The sequence below is a fragment of the Pleurodeles waltl genome, chromosome 4_1 (assembly GCF_031143425.1).
Source record: "Pleurodeles waltl isolate 20211129_DDA chromosome 4_1, aPleWal1.hap1.20221129, whole genome shotgun sequence".
Classification (NCBI taxonomy): domain Eukaryota; kingdom Metazoa; phylum Chordata; class Amphibia; order Caudata; family Salamandridae; genus Pleurodeles; species Pleurodeles waltl.
The window spans coordinates 83861000-83879266 of NC_090442.1; the positions used below are offsets into that span (position 1 = coordinate 83861000).

Sequence of the window (18267 nt, forward strand, 5' to 3'; positions counted from 1 at the left end):
CGCAGCAACAACACCATAGCTGATGGGGGTGACCTCTTTCTAATCTCTGTGCACTGATGGTGTAAACTCTTCCAAACACTTATGGTTGTCTCAGGCTAAGGATAAGAATGTGGAGCATCCACAATGGGCTCAAAGGTGTCTGGTCCAGACGATGACAAGCACAGAGTTAACGGAATGAGTTGGATAGGAAGGCACAAGTATTGGAATAGTGTGAAGATGTTACTGCTTACATGGGTCAATCCCACAATTGTACTATATAGTGGATAAGAGCTTGGTATTTTGCCTAGTATTACTGACAAAATGAGAAGGAGATGGTATTTCTGAACAAAATGGAAGTTTCTTCTTGTACAAAACATGAAGGCTGCTGTGGCCTGCAGTTTGCAAAGTAAGTTCTGTAGCAGGTGCTTGGCCCAGTCAGCTAGTCCACCAGATTAAGGCACAATGTCCAGTAGAAAATGAAGTGATTAATAGTGAGTGTTTCGGTGTGAATAATGAGAACAGAGTTGCCATGATCTGTAAACTGGTAGAATGTTTATTTTAAATCTTCAAGTGGCAGAAACAAATGCCTGCACTTTTGTATACATGTTTGTAGCAATGTCCAGGAACAATGGCAATTTAAATTCCTGTATCTTTATAAATGCAAATGACTTCCTTGAAATAGCTAAATCAGTTCTGAACGTAATTTACAACAAAACTTCCTCCAAGGAAGTGAATTATAGAAATGATGAAAGAAATACATTCACAGGCCTGTTCCTCCACAGTTTAATTCAGCTCAATAGGTGAGGAACAGTAGCTACAAGCCAGAGGGAAGACCTTCTCTGTGAAGGTGTCTGTGTAGGTGAAGAGGTGCTCCTGGGTCTCAGCATTGAAGAAAGACACCAGCCCTCCCTCAAAGTCCAGATAAACTCCAATGCGAGGTACTAATGGTAGCGGCCCCGAAAGTGACGCAGGCGAGCTGTAAATCCTAGAAACCATTATATTACGCGCCAAAACCCAGAAGCCATTCTGAAGCTCAACTTTCTGTACGATTCCTTTTCTAGCAACAGACTGCATGGCTACCCCTACAAACCACAATACAACATAATATTTAATGACACTGTTTGTGGGCACCTTCAGCTCCCAGTAATGCTTCCCAGAGGTGAAGCCTACAGTTCCGAAGACACAAGCAGGATGGCGAAATCTCTTCATATTCTCTGTAACATTTTTTACAACAGAAAGCCTTGTGACTTGTTTCCCATCCGTGGAGATGTCTAGCGAAGGATGAGCTGTGTCCATATCCCAAAAGAGAGATTCTGAGGACAAAGAGAAGGTTCATATAGGTGAGTGAGTCAGTCCAGCTGTCAGTCCCTCCTGTCTCATCTATCTTCACCCTTCTAAACCACCAGCTTCTTTCTGTCATTTATCTCTCCATCTATCTATCCCCCTATTCTCCATCTGTGCATCCTCCTGTCTGTCCAAGTCTCTTTATCCCTTGATACAGTATAAATAAACACAAGGCATTTGAAGGATGTGGATGCTGAAATACTACCTTTAAGATTACATTGAAACCCAGAATTGCTTTCAGACATGTTCTAGAAGACAAATTATCTTCAGTTCTCTACTGTGATCACAGGCGCCAATCTGCTGCTCTCTTTGTTTAGATGCCAACTCCCTCTCTTTCAATATTAACAATGTTGTCACAAGATCTCCGGGCTTGTCAGGCCTGAGCTAGTTCATTATCATCTACACTGATTTAAAAAATTGAGATTAGGAGAAAAGACTGCAGAAGCGGTAGTGAGAATATGGGCCTGATTTAGATTTCAGCAGACGAGTTACTTCGTCACGACGGTGATGGATATGCTGTCTGCCAAAATATAAATCCCACAGGAAATAATGGGTTGGACTTAAATGAAACACACCCTTCTGAATCTATAAATTAAAGTAATCTGTTGGTTCCTGTGGGAGTAAAAGATCAATTCAGCCACTTTTCTCGTCACAAGCCTTGCTGAACCAAGGGCAGGTTTGCATCAGAATCAGGCTCCCAATTACATTCATCTACGCAAAAGGGACAGGGATAAATGGAGATACCAGCCTTCTATTGCAGAACCAACAAACGTGATTGCATAGAGGCACTGCCCCCCCTTTACATTTATATAAGAACAAAGGACAGAGGAAATGCAGAAGCAAGGAACAGAGCTATATCAGCTCCCTAATACACTCACTCAGCAACAAGAGTCAGGGCCCTTCAGACATCAGCCCCTATTATGTCCATGTAGGATCAAGGGGAACAGCTCTCTGCAGACATTGGCGTCCATACAGAAACCCAGAAACCCAGGATTAGGCTACATGCAGAATCATCTTCCGTTTACTTCCCTTCATGAACAAGGGACAGAGCTACAAGCAGACACGGGCTTCTTGTTAGAGTAGTAAGGGACAGGGCCGCATGCATGCATTCAATTAATCATCCAATTAGTATTTATAGAGTGCAGCACTGTCTCCCCCAGGGGTATCTGGATGCTGGGGTGTGATGTCTCCATCGAAAAGCCAGATCTTGAGTTCCTTTCTGAATTCTGCAAGGGAGGGTGCTGTTCCAAGGTGGAGGAGAAGTACATTCCAAGTCATAGCGGCGATGCGAGAGAAGGAACATCCACCACTGCGGCTGCCACGTGTAGGAGGCTGGCCTGGTTTGTAGTGGTTACCTAAGGTACTTAGACCAGGTCCAGTTATCCCTTATTAGTGAAATGTAGGCAGTGTCTAGAAGCCAGGCTGTGTAGAGGTAGCTGTAGGCAGAGCAAAACAAGGGTGTAGTGGGCTTCACTTTGGGTCCATAGTGAAAACTCATATGGTAAGTCCCCAGATAGCTTCTGTCTCACCTGGTGGCATTGGCCTTGCCACCTTGGCTGCTTGTCCCCTTAACATGGATAAGTACAGGCAGTTCTAGGAAAGTACAATCTTGCCTGGCATGTTACCCCCATATTTCACTGTATATATGTTGTTTTAGTCTATGTGTCACTGGGACCCTGCCAGACAGGGCCCCAGTGCTCATAAGTATGTGCCCTGTATGTGTTCCCTGTGTGATGCCTAACTGTCTCACTGTGCACTCTTGTTCTGACCCATTTGTCTGCCTTCTTTCCCAATTCTTGGGGAGAGGTCAGATCTGAGTCCACTAGATATTGGTGTAACAAGTCAGACACACAGTTATTCAGAATATGCTTTCTCAGAATAAGATTATACAGGCTTTCATAGTCAGAAACTTTACTGCCATGTAACCACCCCTCCAAGGCCTTCATTGAACAGTCAACAAAGTCTATCCAGTCTTGTGAGGACTCTTTTCTGGTGTCTCTGAACTTAATCCTGTATTGTTCAGTGGTTAAGCCAAATCCATCCAAGAGTGCATCCTTCAAAACTGCAACATTGTTAGCATCACTTTCTCTAACAGTAAGGAGTCTATCCCTACCCTTTCCATTGAAAGATAGCCACAATATAGCAGCCCACTGCCTTTGAGGGACCCCATGTTCCATACAGGCCCTCTCAAGTGCAGCAAACCACTTGTTGATGTCATCCCCCTCCATGTAAGGGGGAACTATCTTGTTCAGATTCCTGGAACCATGCTCTCTAACAGGATTACTATCAGGAATACTGCTATTGCTGCCACCATGGGGTCCAAACCCCAATCTCTGTCTCTCCTTCTCCAGGTCTAGGGATGCCCTGTCTAGAGCCAGCTGTTGCTGTTTAAGCTTCAGTCTGGTCTCTTCCACTCTCAACTTTTGAGTTCCCTTTCTAACATGTTGTCTTCAGGGTGGGTGGGTTGGGAATGCTTGGACACAGAGGATAAATTGGAAACAACAGTGGGAGATCTGTCCCTAACTGACTGGGCTCTAAAAACCTGGCCTCCAGGAATAAAAACATCCCTACTATGATGGGTGGAGAAGTGTGGCTCAATGGTTAGAGCGGCAGACCCTGAAGCAGAGATCTGGCTCAAGACCAGGGTTCAAGTCCCGCTTCGGCAGGTCTTGGGCTCAATTCCCCTTGACCAGATAATTCTTGCCTCGGTGCCTAATCTAATTCATGGGTCCCACTCTGCAACTCTGGGCAATAGCTTGCTTAATCTCCACAACGGCCCCAACAGCGCTTGGATGCCTGGCTTCACCCTGGGGGTGCTCAGGAGTGGGCACCTCACAGGGAAAAGCCAGGAGGGGTTCCATAGCGGTATGAGTACAGCGCCTTGAGACCCTAACGGGTGAGTAGTGCGCTATACAAGTGCTAATTTACATTTTTTTTTACATTTTATTACTACCAGCATTGCTAGGTGGTCTGCTAAGGGGCAGATTTGGAACAGAACCCTCCCCACCTCCCTCAAGGTTATCCCCTGAGTCAGAATGGGAGCCATCTATTAACTTCTCATTTGAAGTGCCTGCTTGGGACTCATCATTCACATTAATCATGTTATATAGAAACTCTTTTGTGGGGTTCTTTCCTATCACTAAACCTCTATCTAAGCAGAGACTCCTTAGGCTCTTGTAATTCAAATTGTCATAAGTAGTATTGACAATTTTAAGAGCAGACTCTACATCAGACATGATAAAAGAAGGTTTAGAGACAGTGAGGAGAAAGAAAAAGTTTCAGAACTTTTTAAAGAACAGAGAAAAAAACGTTTTCTAACTTTTTGGAAACTTGTATAAGTTTTAGAGTACTTTTTGGCACTTAGTAGAAAGTGTAAGAGGAGAAAAGCAAAACATTTTGGTTAGGTGTACATACACTGAACTTGTTTTGTATATTATTGTCTTATTAAAAGTACACAATGACAAAGTGGTAAGTAGTTACAAGTACTTATCCACCGCTGCACAACCAATGTAGGAGGCTGGTCTGGCTGGTAGTAGGTAAGAGAGGTACTTACACCTTGTGCCAGGTTCAGTTATCCTATATTAGTGTAGAAGAGGTGTTTCTAGCAGCTTAGGCTGATAGAAGGTAGCTATGGCAAAGCAGCTTAGGCTGAACTAGGAGACATGTAAAGCTCCTACTGTTGTACATTAGCAGCGATTAGATTAAGCATTAGCAGAAGACATCTTGTATTTAGTAACTATTGTGAACATTTCGTGGAATCCATTTTGTATTCATGGCAGCCATTTTCTCTGCCACATGCTGCCATGTGCTCACCATGTGCTCTGTCCTACCTTTCTGTTAACTACTCTTGAAAATCTGCCTAGTGACAAGTTATATTTAGCATCTCCCACTTTCGCACATGCTCAGTAAGGTCTGCAGCTGTTAGTCCTTGAAAACTGTCAGCCCCCCCTACCTGTCGACTGTGCATTTCCACATGACCTTACATGTATGCAAGTCTTGCTTCTATAATTGTACCACCTCCTTTTAGCCCTTGCATGGGTATAAAAGGACCATGCTCTCTCAGTCTAGTGTGCTACTTCAAACATTACCGAAGGGTGCTGTTTGAACTGTAGTACCACCTCATGAGGTTTAATAAACTTTGGGGGTCATTCTGACCTCGGCGGTAAAAGCCGCTTACCGCCGGTCAGAAGGCCACCACAATACCGCTGCGGCCGCGGTCAGCCACCACGGACATTCTGACCCACAACTGCAAAACCTCCGAAAATCCGCCCTCCACTGCAGTCCGCCACATCAGCGGCCAGCGGTAAACTGGAGAAGACCAAACCTCCACCGCCACGCCAACAGAAATACGCCCATCCCATTATGACCCGCAAATCCACCCGGCGGTCATTCAACCGCGGTATTCCATTGGCGGTAGACCCCGCTGCGGTCAAAATACACACACCTTTACAAACCCCTACCACATTGGACAATTTGAAAGGCACACACCTGAAACCCATACACACACCACTCCCACACATCCAATACCATATAAAACACACACCCACATCACCCACAAACCCCTACCAACAAAAACCAGAGACGAAGGAGAGAGAGACACACATCAGAGAATAGATAGCCAGACACACAGAGGCACACCGCAACATCACACACACCACATAGAAGCACAAAGCACCACACACCAACACACACATCATCACATACACCACCCCACACCTCATACACCCCACCCCATGGCACCACAAAGGCACCCACGCTTTTCGGACCAAGAACTCCGGGTCATGGTGGAGGAGATCATAAGAGTGGAACCCCAGCTCTTCGGCTCACAGGTCCAGCACACCACCATAGCGAGGAAGGCGGAGCTCTGGCAGCGGATCGTGGACAGGGTCAACGCGGTGGGACAGCATCCCAGAAATAGAGAGGACATCCGCAAACGATGGAGCGACCTACGGGGGAAGGTGCGCTCGATGGTCTCGCGACACAACATCACAGTGCAGAAGACTAGCGGGGGACCCCCACCCACTCCACCCGAATTCACAACATGGGAGCAGGAGGTACTCAACATCCTGCATCCTGATGGCCTCGCTGGAGTACACGGAGGAATCGGACTCTGGTAAGTACAAGGCCAACCACTTCACCCCACCCCCAGCATGCTAACCCCCACCCTCACCCCCAACCCCCCAGCACACATCCTCCCTGAGAATGTCTCCCCAGCACAACCCACCCAACACCAACCCCTGCATGCCACCCCCAAACTATGGACACCCATCACCTAAGCATGACCACTGCACATACCCATCCCCCCCCCACAAAACACCCTCACAACACCTCCCCCAAGGGAATGCCAGCACTGGGGGACAAGGGCACCTATAAAACGCAAGCTAATGCACACACAGAAACAATAACCATACCCTCTTACCCCATGCAGGACCCGAACGACAACACACCGGTCAGGAGGGACCAGAAATGTCCATCCCACCCCCGGAACAGGCCACTAGTGATGACAGCAGCTCTGTCGACCTGGAACCTGACGACCAGCCCGGACCATCGGGGACCTCTGGGCAGTCGGTTCCCCTTACCCAGACACAGGCCACTGCAGACCCAACCCCCTCTGGGAACAACCGCACAGCTCCCACCCAGCGGGCCCATGCCTCTGTCTCTAGGACAGGTCAAGCAGCGGTGTGTCTACCACTACAGGGCCCCCAGGGTAACCCACCAACCCAACAACAACAGGGACCTGGGGGCAGTGGGAGTGGGCACACCGTCCAGGGGACAGAGGCCCAGGGAAACAGGGCAACTCGGAGGGCTGTTGTGCGACAGGGGGGGGAGGAGAGGCCCAGGGAACCCACTCTCCAAGAGGCCCTCACCACCATCATGGCTGCCTACCACCACTCACAAGAGACGATGGCGACGGTACTGGCCAGGTTCCAGGAGATCCAGGCACAGCAGGAGCAACGCTACATGGGGTTCAGCGACCAACTAACCAACATCTCAACCGCTATGGGGAGCATAGTCCAGGCCCTGAACCGCATAGAGGACACGTTTCGGGACCATGTGGCATCACACCGGGCCCCTGTCACTAGCCAGGAACAGGAACAGCCTACCACCTCCGCCGGCGCTAGTGGACAGGAGGCCCCACCACAACGACAGCCCCCCAGAACCCCACCTCCTGCTGAACAACAACCGCCCGCAAAAGGAGCCTGAGATAAAAAAAAAACGACAGAGTAGGATGTCAAGTCCCCCGCCATCATCACATACCCCCTGAAGTCCTCCCACTGTCCCACATGGCCACCCTGTCAAACCTTGAACTGCCCCTGCTCCATCCTGCCACAGGCGTATGGACAATGCACCTGTAAGACTGAGAACTGGACTCCGCCATGGACATTACTCCACCCCCACCCATCACTGTTTCACCATCATGTACCAATATCTATGCACTAATAATAAATCACACATTGCACTGAAATCAATCAGGACTCTGGCTGTCTTATTTACAAATGTATGACACATTACATATCAATTACGTATTGTGAACATTGTGAATTACACATACCGAGGTAACTTAGCATTAGTCCATGGGCCAACCAAGCCGAGGTCACGCAGTGGCTCATACAGCACAGAAAAGGGAAGGGAAATTCATACATCATGTCCATAGGTCTGGGGGGAAACCGACAAAGTTGAGATGCAGGAGGCTTTCAGGAAATGTAAAATGGCATGGGTGATCATTACCTGTGTGCTACTGGAAATACTGTGCTATTACTCTGTCCCTGTTGTCTGTGTCGTCCTCTGAGTCTTCCTCCTCTTCACTCTCCGCAGGCTCCACAGCTACTTCAACACCACCATCTGCACCATCCTCCTGCAGGAAAGGGACCTGACGTCGCAATGCCAGATTGTGAAGCATACAGCAGGCCACGATGATCTGGCACACCTTCTTTGGTGAGTACATCAGGGATCCCCCAGTCATATGCAGGCACCTAAACCTGGCCTTCAGGAGGCCAAAGGTCCTTTTGATGATCCTCCTAGTTCGCCCATGGGCCTCATTGTACCGTTCCTCTGCCCTGGTCCGGGGATTCCTTACTGGGGTCAGTAGCCAAGGCAGGTTGGGGTAACCAGAGTCACCTATTAGCCACACATGTTGTCTCTGTAGCTGCTCCATCACATAGGGGTTGCTGCTATTTCGCATCACATACGCGTCATGCACTGACCCTGGGAACTTGGCATTTACATGGGAGATGTACTGGTCAGCCAAACAGACCACCTGGACATTCATCGAATGATAACTTTTTCTGTTTCGGTACACCTGCTCATCGTCTTTTGGGGGTGCCAAAGCCACATGGGTCCCATCAATGGCACCAATGATGTTGGGGATATGTCCAAGGGCATAGAAATCACCCTTCACTGTAGGCAAGTCACCCTCCTCTGGGAAAATGATGTAGCTCCGCATGAGTTTCATCAGGGCAGACAACACTCTACTCAAAATCTTTGAAAACATAGGCTGAGACATTCCAGATGACATGGCCACTGTGGTCTGGAATGACCCACTTGCCAAAAAATGGAGGACTGACAAAACCTGCACCAGAGGGGGAATCCCTGTGGGTTGGCGGATGGGGGACATCAGGGCTGGCTCCAGCTGGGCACACAGTTCATGGATAGTGGCTCGGTCAAGTGGGTATCGTAGTATGATGTGGCGTTCTTCCATTGTCGACAGGTCCACCAGCGGTCGGTACACGCGAGGATTCCTCCTTCTCATCGCAAGTCCCAGCGGACGGTGCCTAGGAAGGACAACATGGAGCACAGAGTCAGCCAAACCACAGGTACGTACAGACAGCTTGCACAGTTAAAGAATGGCAATGGGTTGAAAGGCGTGTATGTGTGGCAATGCAAGGCCTAGGCCTGTGTGTCGCATTCAAAATTAAGCCATGTAGGCCCTTGAAATGGCGGCTGCCTGACCTGTGAAGTGGGACAATGGGATGTGAGGTCAATGCGCTGGCGGGGCACACCGTGGCGGTAGGCGGTCGAAGACCGCGGCGCAAAGCCGCATTGGTTAACATTGAAGCCTATGGGTTTCAGGAGCCAATGACGAAGTGCGCCGGCGGTACGCACCGCCGCAGTACGCACCGCCGCGGGCGTGACCGCCATTTTCTATCTGCTTAATCACTCGAGACCTGATCATCCACAGGAGAGGACCTATACTGCAAGTGCTGCTGTGACCTCGGTCTGGAAGATACAATGGCTGCTGCGACTGGGGAAAGGGCCCCTGCCTTCACGTCTGAAGAGTTGGAGAAGCTCGTGGATGGGGTCCTCCCCCAGTATGCGCTACTCTACGGTCCTCCAGACCAACAAGTGAGTACACCGGGTGCACATGGAATGGGCTATGCCTGTGTGGATTGGGGTGGATGTAAGTTGGTGGGGTGGGGGGCGAATGAGGAGTGCAACGCCCGACACATGAGAGCATGTGCCATATGGCAAAGTTGGTGGGGGGGGCCAATCACATCTAACATGCAGGTCATTGATGAATTCCTCCTTTCCACCCTGTACATGTCAAATAGGTCAGCGCCCATCAGAAGATCGAGATTTGGCGTGCCATCGCCAAGGAAGTCCGGAACTTGGGGGTCCACAACAGACGGGGCACCCACTGCCGCAAGAGGTGGGAGGACATCCGCCGCGGAACAAGGAAGACCGCAGAAACACTGCTGGGGATGGCCTCCCAACCTAGGAGGGGTGCCAGTCGCACCATGACCCCCCTGATGTCCCGGATCCTGGCGGTGGCTTACCCAGAATTGGATGGGCGCTTTAAGACATCACAGCAGACACAAGGGGGTGAGTATCAGCACATTCTCCTATCCTTCTGCGCAGTGGAGGCGTCTGGGTGGGGGAGGAGGGCTGTGGGTGACATTAGGCCAGGGCGCTTTCTGTAGTGTAGTCCTCTCCCTTAGGCATGGCCCTGTGCCCCCGGCCCCCACCTCGGTAGGGTGACAAGTACAGCCATTGAAGGTCCTGCATCTCCCATGTGCGCGTTTGACGTCTCTTGGCCTGTTGTCCTAGTCAGTAGTACTGAGTAGTGTACCCCGAATGCGCGGCTTAGTGCATTAGGCTCCTGTGTCTGTCCTCTCCGCCAACGGTGTTGACATTGCATGCACTCAACCAGGTCTTCTTTTTTCTCCCCCCACCCTTTCTCTTCATCTTCTTGTGCATGTGTGCATTAGCATCATCAGGCGGAGGAGATTTGGCATCGGAGCACGAGGGAGCTGCAGGACACAAGGCCCCGGTGGGCCCAGGAACAGACACCGAGGGCACCAGTGATCCGGAGGGCGAGGGGAGCACCACGACGGGGACCGCTGGTGAGAGCAGCGAAAGCGACACATCCTCGGACGGGAGCTCCCTAGCGGTGGCGGCAACATCCGTGCCCCCCGCCTCTACAGGTACAGCCGCCACCCAGCGCACCAGCCCCGCCCTCCCAGCAGCCCCTCAGTCTTCGCTCCGTGCCGGTTCGCCCAGGAAGGCGCGCGTCTCCTTCGCCCCAGGCACCTCAGCCCCTGCCCCTGTTGCCCCTGCTGCCCTCAGTGCGGAGCTCATTGACCTGGTAAGGACGCTCATTGTTGGGCAGACGACCCTTTTGAATGCCATCCAGGGTGTGCAAAGGGAGGTGCAACAGAGCAATGCGTACCTGGAGGGCATTCATTCGGGTCAGGCTGCCCATCAACGAGCGTTCACTGCTCTGGCCTCAGCACTGACGGCAGCCATTGTCCCTGTTTCCAGCCTCCCTCTTCTTACTGCCTCCAGCCTTTCTCTGTCTCCTGTCACTCAGCCTATCCCATCCACACCATCAGACCAGCCTGCACACACCTCAACACCCAAGAGCAGCTCATCCAAACACAAGCACCACAGATCCCACAAACACTCACCCAAGCAACACCCAGATGCAGACATGCCAACAGCCACTGCCACCCCTGTATCCCCCTCCTCCTCGTCTCCCTCCTCCCTCCCTGTGACGTCTACACTCACACCTGCATGCACCCCAACATCAGCCAGTGCTTCCATCACCACCTCACCCTCCAGTACAGTCCACACTCGTGCAGTCACCACCCCCACTGCCATTTACACGTCCCCTGTGTCCTCTCCCACTGTGTCTGTCACCCCCTCTTCCAAGACACACAAACGCAGGCAGCCACCCACCCAACAGCCATCCACCTCACGACAGCCTACAGCACCAGCACCTTCACCCAATGACAGCACACCTGACTCTCCTACAACCACCTCCTCTACCTCCACTTCCATCTCCACTTCTCCTACCTTTTACCTTGGCCCTAAAAAACTTTTCCTGGCTAACCTTGACCTCTTTCCCCCCGATGAGCTCCCCCATCCATCTTCAAAGAGTCCCAAGAGCACCGCAGCCACCACCAGCCCAGCTTCGGGTGTCACTGTTGTGCATGGGCTCTGGAGCCCACCCTTTGCCAGCAGTGACACATCCATCAGCAGCAAGGACACGTCCAGCCCCCCCCCCGGCAAGAGGACCCGCAAAAACAAGGGCCGCCGTGCGAGGACCGACAGGGCTGCCCCCAAGGAGCAATGTGCGGCCACTTCACCACCCACACCATCTAGGGGAGGCAAGGGCCCGAGAGCCCCATCAAAGGAGCGGAAGGGCAGCAGGAGCGCGGAGAAGGTGGACCCCACATGCCACATCCCAGCTGGGAAGGAGGACACTAAGGAGGCCAGGAGTCCGTCCCCGAAGGGTCCAGAAACGTCACGGTCCGAGGGCGACTGAGACGGGAGTCCAGGCCAGGTCTGGCTCCCTTGACCTGCTGGATGAGCACGGCTGAACCGGGCCCGCGGTGCAGAAGAGCACCGCTGAACAGGGCCCGCGGTGCAGAAGAGCACCGCTGAACAGGGCCCGCGGTGCAGAAGAGCACCGCTGAACAGGGCCCCGCCGTGGAGATAGGCACCGCTGAACAGGGCCTGCGGGGCAGAAGAGCACCGCTGAACAGGGCCCGCCGTGGAGATAGGCACCGCTGAACAGGGCCTGCGGTGCAGAAGAGCACCGCTGAACAGGGCCCCGCCGTGGAGATAGGCACCGCTGAACAGGGCCCGCGGGGCAGAAGAGCACCGCTGAACAGGGCCCCGCCGTGGAGATAGGCACCGCTGAACAGGGCCCGCGGGGCAGAAGAGCACCGCTGAACAGGGCCCGCGGTGCAGAAGAGCACCGCTGAACAGGGCCCCACCGTGGAGATAGGCACCGCTGAACAGGGCCCGCGGTGCAGAAGAGCACCGCTGAACAGGGCCCCGCCGTGGAGATAGGCACCGCTGAACAGGGCCCGCGGGGCAGAAGAGCACCGCTGAACAGGGCCCGCGGTGCAGAAGAGCACCGCTGAACAGGGCCCGCGGTGCAGAAGAGCACCGCTGAACAGGGCCCCGCCGTGGAGATAGGCAGCGCTGAACAGGGCCCGCGGGGCAGAAGAGCACCGCTGAACAGGGCCCCGCCGTGGAGATAGGCACCGTTGAACAGGGCCCGCGGTGCAGAAGAGCACCGCTGAACAGGGCCCCGCCGTGGAGATAGGCACCGCTGAACAGGGCCCGCGGTGCAGAAGAGCACCGCTGAACAGGGCCCCGCCGTGGAGATAGGCACTGCTGAACAGGGCTCGCGGGGCAGAAGAGCACCGCTGAACAGGGCCCGCGGTGCAGAAGAGCACCGCTGAACAGGGCCCCGCCGTGGAGAGGGGCACCGCTGAACAGGGCCCGCGGTGCAGAAGAGCACCGCTGAACAGGGCCCCGCCGTGGAGATAGGCACCGCTGAACAGGGCCCGCGGGGCAGAAGAGCACCGCTGAACAGGGCCCCGCCGTGGAGATAGGCACCGCTGAACAGGGCCCGCGGGGCAGAAGAGCACCGCTGAACAGGGCCCGCGGTGCAGAAGAGCACCGCTGAACAGGGCCCCGCCGTGGAGATAGGCACCGCTGAACAGGGCCCGCGGTGCAGAAGAGCACCGCTGAACAGGGCCCCGCCGTGGAGATAGGCACCGCTGAACAGGGCCCGCGGGGCAGAAGAGCACCGCTGAACAGGGCCCGCGGTGCAGAAGAGCACCGCTGAACAGGGCCTGCGGTGCAGAAGAGCACTGCTGAACAGGGCCCGCGGTGCAGAAGAGCACCGCTGAACAGGGCCCCGCCGTGGAGATAGGCACCGCTGAACAGGGCCCGCGGGGCAGAAGAGCACCGCTGAACAGGGCCCCGCCGTGGAGATAGGCACCGCTGAACAGGGCCCACGGTGCAGAAGAGCACCGCTGAACAGGGCCCCGCCGTGGAGATAGGCACCGCTAAACAGGGCCCGCGGTGCAGAAGAGCACCGCTGAACAGGGCCCCGCCGTGGAGATAGGCACCGCTGAACAGGGCCCGCGGGGCAGAAGAGCACCGCTGAACAGGGCCCGCGGTGCAGAAGAGCACCGCTGAACAGGGCCCCGCCGTGGAGATAGGCACCGCTGAACAGGGCCCGCCGTGCAGAAGAGCACCGCTGAACAGGGCCCCGCCGTGGAGATAGGCACCGCTGAACAGGGCCCGCGGTGCAGAAGAGCACCGCTGAACAGGGCCCCGCCGTGGAGATAGGCACCGCTGAACAGGGCCCGCGGGGCAGAAGAGCACCGCTGAACAGGGCCCCGCCGTGGAGATAGGCACCGCTGAACAGGGCCCGCGGGGCAGAAGAGCACCGCTGAACAGGGCCCCGCCATCTCAAGCACCGCTCCGCTGGGCCCTTCATCTCAAGCACCGCTCCGCTGGGCCCTTCCTGTCATGCACCGCTCCGCTGGGCACCGCCGTCTCAAGCACCGCTCCGCTGGGCCCTTCATCTCAAGCACCGCTCCGCTGGGCCCTTCATCTCAAGCACCGCTCCGCTGGGCCCTTCCTGTCATGCACCGCTCTGCTGGGCACCGCCGTCTCAAGCACCGCTCCGCTGGGCCCTTCATCTCAAGCACCGCTCCGCTGGGCCCTTCATCTCAAGCACTGCTCCGCTGGGCCCTTCATCTCAAGCACCGCTCCGCTGGGCCCTTCTTCTCAAGCACCGCTCCGCTGGGCACCGCCGTCTCAAGCACCGCTCCGCTGGGCCCTTCATCTCAAGCACCGCTCCGCTGGGCCCTTCATCTCAAGCACCGCTCCGCTGGGCCCTTCATCTCAAGCACCGCTCCGCTGGGCCCTTCATCTCAAGCACCGCTCCGCTGGGCCCTTCATCTCAAGCACCGCTCCGCTGGGCCCTTCTTCTCAAGCACCGCTCCGCTGGGCACCGCCGTCTCAAGCACCGCTCCGCTGGGCCCTTCATCTCAAGCACCGCTCCGCTGGGCCCTTCATCTCAAGCACCGCTCCGCTGGGCCCTTCATCTCAAGCACCGCTCCGCTGGGCCCTTCCTGTCATGCACCGCTCTGCTGGGCACCGCCGTCTCAAGCACCGCTCCGCTGGGCCCTTCATCTCAAGCACCGCTCCGCTGGGCCCTTCATCTCAAGCACCGCTCCGCTGGGCCCTTCATCTCAAGCACCGCTCCGCTGGGCCCTTCTTCTCAAGCACCGCTCCGCTGGGCACCGCCGTCTCAAGCACCGCTCCGCTGGGCCCTTCATCTCAAGCACCGCTCCGCTGGGCCCTTCATCTCAAGCACCGCTCCGCTGGGCCCTTCCTGTCATGCACCGCTCCGCTGGGCACCACCGTCTCAAGCACCGCTCCGCTGGGCCCTTCATCTCAAGCACCGCTCCGCTGGGCCCTTCATCTCAAGCACCGCTCCGCTGGGCCCTTCTTCTCAAGCACCGCTCCGCTGGGCACCGCCGTCTCAAGCACCGCTCCGCTGGGCCCTTCATCTCAAGCACCGCTCCGCTGGGCCCTTCATCTCAAGCACCGCTCCGCTGGGCCCTTCCTGTCATGCACCGCTCCGCTGGGCACCACCGTCTCAAGCACCGCTCCGCTGGGCCCTTCATCTCAAGCACCGCTCCGCTGGGCCCTTCTTCTCAAGCACCGCTTCGCTGGGCCCTTCCTGTCATGCACCGCTCCGCTGGGCACCACCGTCTCAAGCACCGCTCCGCTGGGCCCTTCATCTCAAGCACCGCTCCGCTGGGCCCTTCATCTCAAGCACCGCTCCGCTGGGCCCTTCTTCTCAAGCACCGCTCCGCTGGGCACCGCCGTCTCAAGCACCGCTCCGCTGGGCCCTTCATCTCAAGCACCGCTCCGCTGGGCCCTTCATCTCAAGCACCGCTCCGCTGGGCCCTTCCTGTCATGCACCGCTCCGCTGGGCACCGCCGTCTCAAGCACCGCTCCGCTGGGCCCTTCATCTCAAGCACCGCTCCGCTGGGCCCTTCTTCTCAAGCACCGCTCCGCTGGGCACCGCCGTCTCAAGCACCGCTCCGCTGGGCCCTTCTTCTCAAGCACCGCTCCGCTGGGCACCGCTGTCTCAATCACTGTTTATGGTTGACTGTGCCCACCATGCCTCCTCCTTGACCAGTGGAGACTGTCATCCACCTGATGGACTGTGGCTTTGCACTCCCCAGGATGGTCCAGTGGGCAGCCCACCCACTGTAGAGACATTGAGAGACTGTAGCTTTGCACTCCCCAGGATGGTCCAGTGGGCAGCCCACCCACTGTAGAGACATTGAGAGACTGTGGCTTTGCACTCCCCAGGATGTTCCAGTGGGCAGCCCACCCACTGTAGAGACATTGAGAGACTGTGGCTTTGCACTACCCAGGATGGTCCAGTGGGCAGCCCACCCACTGTAGAGACATTGAGAGACTGTGGCTTTGCACTCCCCAGGATGGTCCAGTGGGCAGCCCACCCACTGTAGAGACATTGAGAGACTGTGGCTTTGCACTCCCCAGGATGGTACAGTGGGCATGGTGGCTCCTCGTGGATCTGGCGTCGTGGACTCATGTGGCTGTGGTGCCCCCCCCTTCCCTTCCCCCTGAGGTGCCTGTAGTTTTTACATCTGATGCCCCTGCAGTGTTCTCTCCAAAGGACTCAGGTCTCCTGTGTGGGCTTTGCCCTTATTTCTCAAGACTTTGGCCCACGGACATGATGAATTCGTAGAATGTGCAGGACTTGTTACTTCAGTTATACACTGATGTGTATGTCATTAGTTTTCTTGTGAATATCTTTCATGGTTGTACGATAATTTTCTGGAGCTTTTTGGTACATAAATATTTATTCCAAATTGGATTATGTCCTAGCATTTTTCAGGGGTGTTTGGGTGGTGTCACTGTGACTTGTTGCTCTGCATTGGTGTGTACATAGTTGGGGGGGGGGCGCATATGTGTGTGCCCGTAACCTTTCGTCCTCCCCCTCCCGTGTGTCGTAGGTGCAGTACTCACCGTTGTCGTCTGCGCCGTACTTCGTACTCGTGGTAGATGAGAAGGTAGACGAGAGCAGGTAGGATGTTTAATTCGGGTTCCATGCTGTCCTCTTTCCTCCTGGAGTGCGTAGTGGTGAGCGTTTTCCCGTCCGTAGTCTGTTTCCGCCGGGTTTTTATCGGCGGTGCTCCCGCCCCGGAAAAGGTGGCGGATTGGTGAGTTGGAATAGTGTGGGCGGTACATTGGCTGCCGCCTGGCTGTTGGCGGTGACCGCCACGCTGTTTGTTTGTACCACTGTGGCAGTCGGAGTGTTAAAGTGGCTGTCTGTGTTGGCGGTTCCCGCCAGGGTCAGAATCCCATATTTTTTACCGCCAGCCTGTTGGCGGATTGGCCGCCGCTTTAACACCGACCGCCAGGGTTAGAATCACCCCCTTTGTCTTTTATTTCAGTTTCTGTGCCAACTTCTTCCTACATGGTCTGAGGACTTTGTGCAGAGAAAGGTGAACCCCTTGTACTAGTAGGCCTTGCTGAGGCTTACTTCAACACTACTATACCACTGGTGTCATATGCACAATATCATAAGAAAACACAATACACAGATATGCTAAAAATAAAGGTACTTTATTTTTATGACAATATGCCAAAAGTATCTCAGTGAGTACCCTCAGTATGAGGATAAGAAATATACACAAGATATATGTACACAAACCAAAATTATGCAGATAATAGCAAAAGGAAGTAATGCAAGTAATGTAAAATTACAGTAGATTGCAATAGGAGCACATAGGTATAGGGGCAACACAAACTATATACTGCAAAAGTGGAATGCGAACCACGAATGGACCCCAAACCTATGTGAGCTTGTAGAGGGTCGCTGGGACTGTAAGAAAACAGTGAGGGTTAGAAAAATAGCCCACCCCAAGACCCTGAAAGGTAGGTGTAAAGTGCACCTACTACCCCCAGAGAGCACAGAAGTCGTGATAGGGGGATTCCGCAGGAAGAACAAACACCAGCAATGCAACAACAGTGGATTTCTGGACCTGAGTACCTGTTAGACAAGGGGACCAAGTCCAAGAGTTGCGACAGTGTTGAGAGTGTGCAGGAGCCCAGGAAATGCCAGCTGAGGGTGCAAGGAAGCTGCCACCGGTTGGAAGAAGCTTGGTGTTCTGCAAGAACGAAGAGGACTAGGAACTTCCTCTTTGGAGGATGGATGTTCCACGTCATGAAGAAGCTTGCAGAGGTGTTCCCACGCAGAAAGACCGCAAACAAGCCTTGCTAGCGGCAAGGGTCGCGGTTAGGGTTTTTGGATGCTGCTGTGGCCCAGGAGCGACCAGGGTGTCACCACTTGGATGAGGAGACAGAGGGGGCACCCAGCAAGTCAGGGAGCTCTCACAGAAGCAGGCAGCACCCGCAGAAGTACCTGAATAGGCACTTAGAAGAAAAGTGAACTGGAGTCCACCCGAAGTCACAAAAGGGAGTCCCACGACGCCGGAGGACAACTCAGAAGGTTGTGCACTGCAGGTTAGAGTGTCGGGGACCCAGGCTTGGCTGTGCACGAAGGAAATCCTGGAAGAGTGCACAGGAGCCGGAGCAGCTGCAAATCACGCGGTACCCAGCAATGCAGTCTAGCATGGGGAGGCAAGG

General features: G+C 54.6%; 1 protein-coding gene across 1 annotated transcript in view; it reads right to left on the reverse strand.

The window, feature by feature from the left end:
• Nucleotides 1–540: 540 nt before the first annotated feature.
• LOC138288430 (CD5 antigen-like) overlaps nt 541–18267 on the reverse strand; it is a 166394-nt gene continuing 148667 nt past the window's right edge. The window contains exon 7 of the mRNA XM_069229980.1: nt 541–1292. Within this exon, the coding sequence (XP_069086081.1) occupies nt 763–1292 (530 nt within the window). The 3' untranslated portion in view covers nt 541–762. The remainder of the gene's footprint in view (nt 1293–18267) is intronic.